Source organism: Haliotis cracherodii, unplaced genomic scaffold (assembly GCF_022045235.1).
Source record: "Haliotis cracherodii isolate W230 unplaced genomic scaffold, xgHalCrac1.p SCAF_16, whole genome shotgun sequence".
NCBI classification, from domain to species: domain Eukaryota; kingdom Metazoa; phylum Mollusca; class Gastropoda; order Lepetellida; family Haliotidae; genus Haliotis; species Haliotis cracherodii.
The window spans coordinates 12,685,186-12,697,237 of NW_027266271.1; the positions used below are offsets into that span (position 1 = coordinate 12,685,186).

Genomic DNA, 12,052 nt, shown 5'->3' on the forward strand with positions numbered 1-12,052 from the left:
GACATCCATATATTCCCTTCCTTAATAATATTTTGTACCTGTGAAACCGGAATAATTAGCAGCAAGGAAGCAAACCCACGTCAGTAATACTTTCTACATTCATATTTCCAGTTGACATGTAGTTACGTATTTCATATGTGTAGTGAGTGAGTGAGAGTGGTTTTACGCCGCTTTTTGCAATATTCCAGCAATATCATGGCGGGGGACACCAGAAATGGGCTTCACACAAGCTTTAACCACTAGGCTACCCGACCGCCCCTCATATTTGTAAATACGTCCTCATTTGTATGCGGTAAATTCTTAGGTCAATATGTTAATCGTTATTTTTGACATTCAGAACCTTGTGACTGCATAGCCAGATGAGATACAGTGCGTAAGTTAGTTATTTAGATCGCTCGAGGCGTTAGACTAAATGTAGTTTAATGTTGTACTGAATTATTCATGCGCTTTCACAAAACAAAAATCATACCGGACGCAATTGCATAAAACCTTTTTACTAAAGTAGCGAGAGGATTTGAAATGTAAATTCGTGTTTTATCTCAGACCACAAGTTTTAAACGTTTCTTGTTGAAACTGTGTATTGAGATCAGTGTTTGAAAATACTTACCTGTTTAGCTTTGGAAAAGTAGTGCTATTAAAGCAACATGTTCTTAAAGGTTTCTGTAAGGTCGTAGTAGATCAGCGGCTGTAACACGTCATTGTAATGTAGGAAAAGATTTTACCTTTTGTCACTAACACTACATAACAATAATACGATTATCGATATACTTACATGTATCCTCTCAATCCGAAGCTGTTTCCTCTGATCATTAGACTTGGCACCCGTGCGGTCGCGATGGCTGGGAACGCCTTATCCATCATTTCCTGCTCGACGTGACTTTGTTCAGTTGACTGTAATGCTCCTCACATCGATCGGAAATTAACATTCAAAACATTCCCCTCTCAGGACCAAAACAGACTTTGTGGGGAATGGGCCAAAGTCTTTCTCATTATCTTCCACCGCACATGGTCTGACAAAAACTAAATACTACTGACATACATGTATGGCATGTTTGTTTTAGAAAAAAACTTGAATCAGTTTAGCCGTTTTTCTAATAAAATGAATCATCTCACCGAAAATTGTTCGACCCCCATTTTCGCATGTGGACAAAGCGATAAAGTAACAATTTCGGTAAAAAATATTGTATAATAAAAAAAGGGAAAGGAAACACAGATCCAGAGAATGTACATACTATACCGCCCTGCACTCCATTCACACACCCTGTGTCATCAGATTATCTACATACATTGGTGATCGATGCCAAAAAATTGCTACTTCATCGTGGTAACCATGGAAGTCACACATGTATGTATGTATATGGGTACGATTTGAGCAGACGAGAAAGACAAATTGTGAAAGATAGTTCAAAGTGCCTTTTGAGCCTCATTCCATCGTCCGAGTTCATGAGAAATAAAGTGTAAATGCTTTATTTTAAAATTACTTGTCATAATGATTCCATTGAGAAAACATCTTAAAATTCACATGAATTGTCCCATCCTTATGGTTGAGAACATTTATCCATCATACAAGGAAAATTAGAAATTATTCAATTTCTATTCCTCAAAACATCTTTAGAAGTTTGAAGCTGGATGATCCATTGATTCACCTAAATATGGTTAAATCCATTTGGGGGCATGGGTGGCCCAGTCGTCTAAGGCGCCGCGATTCGCTGTGCAGAGTTGCGTACCTTGAACACGACAGAAACCTATGATTGTGGGTTCGAATTCCGGTTCGCCCCGATTATGTTTCCAGGTTTGCCAGCACCATACCCGTGCTCGTGGGTTTCACCGAAGTGGTAAACGTCTGAGACCTGCATCACTTCGGGCTTTCCTCCCACATTAAGCTGATAAAACTGGAATACTGTATAAAGCGGCGTTTAACCCAACTCACTCACTCAATTACATCAATTTATTGAAAACTTCCTTAAAATAACCCAAAAATGAAACCGGAATGATTACTTCTAGAATAATTAATTTGCGTGTGGGACATGCATATTTCTTTTGGACAACTTAAAGTAACTATTGAACAAAGAAACGTCCGTGTGAATATTCAACTTAACACGAAACAAGAGAGAAACTTCCTCCAAACACACCATAGTGTCAAGACTTCGTTTTGACGTCAGTTTTCTCTTATTGAGATCAAGTTTATAAGGACTTGCTACAGAGAACATATATAACTCTGACATTACCAACAATGTCGGCTGCATTCACACAATCTTCTCATCGGGAATCTGGGGATGAAATCATTCCTGTTCCTGGGGAACAAGAGACCCTACAGGAAAACAATCTTCCTGAGCATGAATTCAAGTCGACTACCGCCAGCACTGACCACAACAATCCCGGTTCTATGGAATATAGTGACGGCGTCAACCCAGCCCCTCCCTACCAACAAGCGATGGACGAACGGGAACCTGAAGCTAATGACTACGAAAGCCTTGAAGAAGGCAACCCTGCGTATGATTACATTGAAGCAGTGTCACATACGGTAAGAGATGAAATTGTATGTTTTTAACGCATAGGGTTATTTAATGATTAGCTGTGTGTTTCTCTTTCGGTTCATTCAGGAGATAAACACGTAACATGTTTTATTGATTATTTGAGTAAGTGAGTTGGGTTTAACGCCGCTTTCGATATTATTCCAGTAATATCACGGCGTGTCAGCTTAATGTGGGAGGAAAGCCCGAACTGATGCAGGTCTCAGACGTTTGCCACTGCGGTGAAACCCACGAGCACGGGTATGGTGCTGACAAACCTAGAAACATAATCGGGGCGAACCGGGATTCGAACCAACAATCATAGGTTTCTGGCGTGCCCAAGGGACGCCACTCTGCACAGCGAATCGCGGCGCCTTAGACGACTGGGCCACCCGTGCCCCCTATTGAGAATTTGATGACAGGAAAATTCACTGGGAACCGATGCCATACTTCATTTAGAACAATTTACTTGCTTTTGCCGGAAAGGCAGGATATTCCTTTGGTGACATTCCCTTCTTATGCAAGTGCTTAAACACGAGCCATCTCTCAGTTTTCCCTTTTTTGCAGTTTCTCTCACATGTCAATGCTCTCGATTACTTCCCGGAAACAAATACTTATAACTTAACACGAACCAAAGAAATATCTGTACGACCACTTTGCGGTTTATCCTCGTAAATACACACACATGTAGGTTTCAGAAGTATGCATTTTTCGAAAACGTGGTGAAACTTACTTAAGAAATAAACGACGAGTGGGAGTTACAATCATACAATGAATCAATTATGCAAAGAGAAGAAATATATATTCTCTCTGCAGTGTTTTATTGTACGACAAACAGCGACCACGAGTCGTTTCTTTCCCATATGAGACATCAACTGCCTTTTTCAGTATGTTAATAAAACTTACATGCTTGAAAAGTATTTACCGGTATTTAAATAATGATGACTCCCTGAACAAAATCCGACCTTGGCAATGTCGGAAAAGTCGATTTAATAAACCGGTAGATTAAAATAATTATTACGTTTGGTATTTCCCAGATATTCTCACAATTACTCCCAGTACCGATTGTCATATCTCTCCCACGTTTGGAGGCGATCGTTCGAGCATTATAATTACGTTTATATGCTTTGCCCAGCTGCATCTAAGGGGAACAACTCACTAGACATTCAAAAACAAGGAAACAGCGTTATTACTACCCCCCGCACAAAAGAATTTGGTTTGTTTATATAGTAGTGAATAATATGTATTATAACGCTGTTTAAAAAAACCAAGTCCTATAAACCCTTAAAAGATGAGCACTAGGGTCGCTTTATGTCATAAGAAAGAAATGATTAAGTGTGAAATTAATACACAAAAAATAATTTATGGTACCAATTTGACACTCTGTCTCAATAAGTATCTCTTAGTTACGCTTGCAAAGTTTCATTCAGTAGTTTCCGAGAAAATTTGTCAAGACACTATGCACTATATAGAAATATAAGATAGCTACGCGATAAATCGCAAAGAACAATGAAGAAGGAAGCGTCCTATATGTCACGATTAAACATTATTCTAATCATGACGCCATTTCTGGGGATTCGAACATGTGCTTGCAACTTGATGACTTCGTATATATGACTACGTTATTTTTGAGAGTTATTTGTGTCTAGTGAGGTGTTCCCCATAGATGTAGCACCCCCAAAGGGTGAGATATATTGCAACCGGTGTTGGGAGGAAAGGTACAAGTTAACGAGGTGAGGATTGTGAGAAATACCCACCTGTGCATAAAATAGACTTGTCCGACATTGCCGAGGTGGGATTCTATTGAGGGGGTCATTATTATTTACGGGTAAATATATTTAAAGCTTGTACATTTTTTTATCATCCTTAAACAGGCTGTACATAATGTTGATATCTCATATAAGAAACAACCGACTCGTTGACTTTGTTTATCGTACAATAAAACACTGCACTGGGTCCCCCATGGTTTATTCCCCCTGCAGTGTTTTGTTGTACGATAAACAACCCTCACTAATAGTTCATTTCGTAAATAACATGGATCTAGGGCCACTACTGTGTAAAAACTTCATTTATGGCAACACTTTTCGAATCATGGAATGTGTGTGGTATCTGCAACTCAACTCTCTACATACGCAAACAAAATGTGAACATAACGGACAGCGGACGAGAAGTGGTGCTTTCACAATAGTGTGGGAGTTGACGACACAATAAACGACATTTTCAATGCCACTGGCGCTAAGCGAAAGAGCTTTAGTGACTGACTGACTGACTGAATGAATGGAGTTTACTGCCGTACCTGCGGACACTGAAGCGTAGACAAATACGGGAACCCCAGTTCCGCTCAGGACTTGGCTTTAGTTGAGACGGGCGCACCCCAGTCAGGAACCCCATCTCCGCGCGCACACTCGGCTCCACTCAGGCAGGCTTGGTGTGCTTGTACCAACGCTGTCAAAATTTAGGCACCGCTTGCAGGCATCGCCGCTACGAAATTAGCGTGTACCGGAGCGCCCCAGTGTGTTCTAAACCCATATTTGAGATCCATGTTCGAATCCTGAAAAGGGTTTGCTTGTGCAACGCCGTCAGATATGAGGCATCGTAGAAATTGGCAATTGGGAAACGTAGACATGCATCAACCAAGTCAGCAAGTCTGACCACCCGATACCGTTAGTGGCCTCTTACGACAAGCATACTCGCCTCTTAAGACAAGTATGGGTTGCTGAAGACCAATTCTAACCCTGGTCTTTAAGGGTTACATACATAATGCTGAAGACATTTGCTACAAGACTCTGCATTGCTTTGGGGTCTCTTGAAAGCCAGTTAACGGGGGTAATCGTTTATTTTTGGGGCGCTTCATTCAGTATTTGTACTCAATTAGAATACTAACTAAAATCAAATATAACCGTCACGCAGTGTTACGTTTAACATGTAATCAAGAACAAAAACTGAGGTCACTGTGGCAACATAACTTCATGCAAACTTTCATTATTGTCTGTGAAGAACCTCACAAGATATGATATTTAAAGTGTCATTTACGAAAGAAAATGGATCAAAAGCTAAAAACGATATCCAATATATGTAACAGTCATGAAAGATGTAATTACGGGAAGAATTATGTTTTCTCCAGATAAAATCGGTCATGCGTGACGAAAGATCACGTGCCATGCATGGTATGCACGTGCAGCGTGCTACCCTCGAGTATCCCTAAAAGCAGTGTATCTTAACGTAAAATTGCTTTCCTAAGCTCGGTTTTAAACACTTATTCCATGACATTGTGTGACCATGGCAAATAATCAGCATGCATAACGCAGGAATGTCTTGTAATGCCATTGGTCGGAATTTGGGGTATCATCACACTGTCGTAAGCCGTTTAGTCGAGAAACATGCTCAGACCGGTGATGTACAGGACCCGGCCAGATCCGGAAGACCTCCTGTGACGACACATCGCGAAGACAGGGACATTCTTCGTCTCATATGCCGAGAATCCTTTTTAACAAGTACTCGTCTGAAACAGCTGTGGTTGCCCAATCGCCGTTTCAGCACCAGAACAGTCAGGAACCGACTGAAAGCAGCAGGACTGAGGGTTAGACGACCCATAAAGCATCCCTTGTTGAGTGATCACCACAAAGCTGCTCGTTTAGCATGATGTATTGCGCGACAGAACTGGAATATGAGAATCAGACGAAAGTCGCTTTCTGATCCACGTCACTGGTGGAAGAACGAGATTTTGGAGGCACTGGGACACGATCTACACCCCCAGGAACATTTAACCGACTGTTGCATACGTCGGAGGCTCGGTTATGGTTTGGGGGTGTATCTCTCATCATTGCAGGTTGGATTTGGTCACCATAGGGGCAAGTTAACAGGGGCAAAGTACATCCGGGCCGTCGTCATGCCTTATTTTGACAACCACCCTCTTGCTACTCGATCTCAGTACATGGATGACAATGCCAGGCCTCATCGTTCGCATGCATTCTTGGATTACATGAGGGTCAATGCAATAATGACTCTACCCTGGCCAGCAATGAACCCAGATTTGAACCCCCTTGAACATGTTTGGGATATTCTTGGGCGGCGCATACAGGCACGAGATCCCGCTGTACAAGATTTACGCCAGTTATCCCATGCCATGATTTTTGCCATTTGTCATGGTTCAGAAATAGGGGTGTGTCTAATTTTTTATCTTAAGCGGCAGGATGTAGTGGCTCGGTCATTTTATTACCGCCTTTGACAGGCTTGTGGTTTGAGACAGAGGTCCATCCATGGTACGCCCCGGAATATGTAGAGTTCGTCATGGAAAATGATAAATACAAAATTCTTTGGAATATGTCCATAAACAGCCTCAGACGTATCCAACAAACCTTTTTTTATAAATCCAATGAAATCATATATATTATTGGATTTTCTGTCCCTTTTGACACCAATATGATTGACAAGATTCAGGAAAAACATGGCAAATATGCGGACCTCGCTTTCGAAATGTCACGCTTGCATCCCAAGTACCAAGTTGTCGGACTCCCCATTGTCCTCGGTGCCTAAGGTTTCGTACCGTCCAATCTGTTGAATGACATTGGGAGAGTGCCCGGGTTTGCTGCCAGGAATACAGCCCATCTGCCAATCAAGGTAATGCAGAAGGCTGCAGTCTGGGGGATGGGGTTGGGTGTCACATTCTCTGTTTGACTTGGCAGTGCTTCCTGAGAGAAGAGGGGGTAAGGGCCCTCAGCTGATGATGATCACAACAATAGCACTACTTACAAATTCACATACAATCAGCGAAAGAGTTTCGTGTTCAGGTTCTCTTGATTCCTTCTTTATATGAAACATGACATTTCATGAAAATTACATACGTAATACTATAATATTAACTAATTTAATTAATTCTGTGTGTAGAAACAACTACGTAATAAACATTACTTGCAAAAGAGGAACAAATACGTGTAATCAGACTCAAGGAGAGCGCGGCCAACAAAAGGCTGATTTGGTCTGTTTGCTCTCCTTGCAGTGCTGAAAGGTTCGTATAAGGCCATTAAGAGATGTCCTCATACCAATTGTATTCTTGAGGTCTCATGTTTTTGTTATGTCTCAACATAACACATACAAATATAAGAATAAAGTAACATGAATTATCAGTAATTTCAAATCAAACCAAACACTCAGCGAAAACATGGAATCAGAGAAACAGAATGTTACAAATGTGAAACAAAGTCGTTATGGCATCACTGAGATTGTACAGATTTTAACACTGTTTCCTAATTATTTTCAGCTTACACTGAGAAATAGAGCATGGGCCAAATGTAAGAAGACCATGCTTTTTCTCGTCCCCATATTTGCCAGTCAGATAGTGAACGTCTTAGCCGGGTTGCTCTACACGTCCTTCCTCTTCGTTGACAAGACCGACTTGGGAACAACATTCTATGAAAATGGAGCGATGGTGGCTAAAGAACAAAGAGTGTCCTTTGCACTGGCAGGTATATTATGTTAAAGATAACTGAGTGATTATGGTTCATGTCGCTTTGTGCAATTGTTCAACACTAGCACGGCGGGGGACATCAGAAATGGGCTGCTCGCATTGTACCCGTGTGGGGAATCGAACCTGGAACTTCAGATTAACGAGTTCCTGCTTTAACCAATGTCACGATAACTGAATTGATTCATCTAGGCTAAATACACCATGGTCACCAACGTCATATCCGTTGTCGACTTAAATTTGTAATTATCAATGCCTAAAATGCATATTATGTCACGATATTGTAATGTATCAAGTACATATTGTCATATTTTTCATTTAGTCACAACTTTAGTCACAAAGCGTAACTTTATATTGCATAACTGTTGTGTATTTCAGCTGCTTCCTGTGCGCCGCTTCTGGTCAGATTCAGCGCCCGGAAGATCGCCCAGTGGGGAAGTGTCCTACTCATTTTTTCTTGTATCCTGTTGTCATTGACAACCACGGGCGATGTCATGACAATCCTATTTAGCATTACGGCAGGTTTGTCGAACTCATGGAATGATTTTCATTTGTAACCTTGTATAGTTTGGTTAAAGTTTCAGAATGGAACGGCCACACAGGCAACGAATGAATGCAACTTAAGATACAATTATCTTTCCTTGAAAGTTGTTTAATGCCTTAATTGGGAATGTTATATAAACTCTACGTCTCATACGTGGATTCCACTGTTATTGGTAATAAACTAGGCACTTTTAAAAGGAACTATTCCGTGTGTCCACGTGGGACTGAATATGACAAAAAGAAATGTTGTCATACAGATAGTATTTGCAAAGAACTTTTGAGTAGCTTTTTCCAGCGCAGATACATCCATGCCTTAATAATAATACACAATGCTGCATTTTCAAAGTAGCACTCACTCACTCACTTCTGGACCTATGAGCGCTCTAGACGATGTGCAAATATTTAATGTGGTCGACTACACAAGCGATGCATAAGGTTATATGTCAAATTATTTTGGAGTATATGACTTTAATCAATCTTATTTAAGGTTATACTGAGGGTCTTCTTCGGACGACTGGTGTCGTGAGTACCGTCGACCACCTCAACACTCGCCCAGCCCTTGCACTTATCATCAGCTACATTAGCTTCCTCATTGGGAAAGTCATCATTGTCATCTGCTCCTTCTACATATATCCAGTCAACAGAGGACGAGCTTGGCCTCACGATATGAGAGTGTTTGAGATAACGGGTGTCATAGGACTTCTCGCTGGTATATGTCTTCAGAAGAACTCACAGGCCCAGCATAATGTGAAAAGGCTCTTCAAACATCCACCGATTTATTTCTTGATCCTGATAACAGTTGTCGCGTCTATGGGTAGGTTGTTGAAGGTTTTCAAATGACTTTAGAACCTTGAATCTGGGTGCTCGTGTGGCTCAGTAAATCGATGAGTTCCAAACCGGTGTGCAGAGTTACGTCCCTTATGTGCCACCACCAGGTCGTCCTTGATTCGAAAACTAGAATTCTCCCACATAAGAGCTTTCAACCTTGAATGGATGTCTGATCTTGACACTGACCATGGTATTTTTAATGAATTTGACAGATAACAGGAGTTGACAAAACAAGTATAATGTGTCCTTATTGAAACGAAAATGGTTTATATGCCTTTAAAATCATATGCAAGAACATGACCAGTCCCTGATCTTAAGATGACTTTACACAAACGGGTGAGACACATTTTGTAGCTGTGTGCTTCGTCGTGTTTGCCCTGTCATGATTCATAGTTGTGTGTTTTAACCATGTGGGAATGTTGTTCAATGTTCAATTATTAATTTGTGTCTTAAAGGGTTGTCAATCCTAACGAACGCATCCAACGTTACATCCTTAATTGGCATCTTCGGGAGTCTTCTCGTGCTGTATGTTCTGCCGATCATCCCAGGGAAGGAAAGTCTAAATAAAAAGTCAGCGCTTTTATCGATGGGGATATCGTTCCTAGCTGTGGGTCTCGTCACCATGGTCCAATCTAGATTTGCGGAAATGGTGGTTTTGATCTTCCTGCTTGGAACTGCCACTGGTAGGTAAACTAATGAGTGTACCTCATATGCTCTGTACACTCACTGTGCATTCTCTATATATTCTTTACTTTTATAAGGCAAATCAGCTATTGCCGTCCAGAGTAGCGTCCCTTAGGTGTGACAGAAACCAGTGACCGTGAGTTCAAATCCCATATTCACCCTCATTCACCACATAAACCGTAACTCACTCACTCACTAACTCACTCACCCACCCACCCACTCACTCACTCACTGCCTCACTCACTCACTCACTCACTCACTCAATCACCCACTCACTCACTCACTCACACTTCAGTTCTAGTTTTGTGATTGCACTTTTATGGTGTTATGTGTTTTGTCTGAATGCAATCACTGTGATAGAGGTACAGTAAACTACGGTTATAACGAACACGCTTATAACGAAGTTACGGATATAACAAACTTACTTTTTTGGTCCCGACTATTTGCTGTAGTTATGCTGTACATATGGTTATAACGAACTACGGTTATAATGAACTAAAATTAGTAGTCCCTTTGAGTTCGTTATAACTGTACTTTACTGTATCTGAAGACTTACTGATTTGTGATTTGTATTAATGTTCCAGTGCTCTATCAAGTATTGATGCCACTAGTGTTGATGAACACTACGGGTAGAAGTAATATAAAACTGGCCCTCCCAGTGCTGGTTTGCTTCGGGGAGGTGGGAGGACTTATCGGAATGTCCATCATGGGTGGGTAAAATTCTGTGTTTCTGCTGGTCCCGTAAACCTGTAAAACAGGAAACAGTGTCAAAGTGACGGGGTCGGCTTGGAGCCAACACTGACACACTACAAACTGTCGTCAAATAATATTGTCTGTTTTACATGAACAATGTACTGTATTGATTAAGCTGTGTATTGATATTTGTCTATAATGTCACCTTCTGAAAAGAAGTAACATTGTAATTTTCTAAAAGGTTTACTTTAACCGCCCAGGCATCAGTCATAAAAATATGTGTAACTGTGAGTGAATCAGTCATATAATATTCATCATCTGTTGCGAACAAATGTTAATTGGAAGTTTACTGACAGCTCGACATCTTAACGTTTTAGGCTTTGTCAAAAATCTAATTGAATGATTGTCGGTTATTAAGACATAATTCCGCAGACGTTTCATCGAAGTGGTAAACGTCTGAGACCTGCATCACTTCGGGCTTTCTTCCCACATTAATCTGACACGCCGTGATCTAACTGGAATACTGTTAAAAGCGTCGTTAAACCCAACTCACTCACACACTAATAATATCTACAAATACATATGCATCATGTGTCAAGTGGATGTACGTTGTAACCACAGAAAATATTTTCGCAAGGTGTTTCACACTAACACCATCAAACATGACCGCTGTCAGTTAAGCATTCTGTTTGCCATTTCAGAAAAACAATCACATCGTGGAGCCTTGTATTTTGCTGGAGTGTCCCTGATCATTGCCGGAGTTGGTGCCATCATAGTATGCGTGCTGATAAAACGCTGGCCCCCTCTCAGTGATGACAATTTCTCCCGGGCTATTGCGATATGCGCGGAGACTACCGGCGAGGAGGAGGAGGAGGAGAACGTTGTCGTGGAATGTGTCGAGGACCGTGTCGAGGAGGAGGAGGAGGCAGATGACCCTGGTGATGAAGAGGCGGAAGAGCCTGGTGAGGAGGAGGCAGAGGTCCCTGTCGAGGACCTTCGTGAGGAGGAGAGCGAGAACTCTGGGTTAACTGGTGTTGCTCCGGTAGATTGCTAAACGATTGATTCGCAAAAATGAACTGCACTTTTATTGTTTGTTTTGCCAGCAGGCACATTTGAATATATTTCTTCTGTACTGAATAAAAACTGTTGATAATTACTTTTCGTTGACAACAATTTATATGACACACCATAACAATTTCATGTTGTGAAAGAAATAAGCTAATACTAAATATACAGTCTCGGTGATAACAGTCAATGACACAAAATATTGATGATGGACACCAAATCACATTGAAGTCCAATGCCAATGGTACTGACAACGTAAATA

At 41.2% G+C, this 12,052-nt stretch overlaps 1 protein-coding gene across 1 annotated transcript; it reads left to right on the forward strand.

Moving 5' to 3' along the window:
* Window positions 1-2,233: 2,233 nt before the first annotated feature.
* Window positions 2,234-11,779, forward strand: LOC139464164 (uncharacterized). Its single transcript, XM_071245691.1, has 7 exons — window positions 2,234-2,524; window positions 7,774-7,978; window positions 8,356-8,499; window positions 9,008-9,334; window positions 9,804-10,031; window positions 10,617-10,742; window positions 11,427-11,779. The coding sequence occupies exons 1-7, from the start codon at window positions 2,234-2,236 to the stop codon at window positions 11,777-11,779; spliced, it is 1,674 nt and encodes a 557-aa protein (XP_071101792.1).
* Window positions 11,780-12,052: the final 273 nt, after the last annotated feature.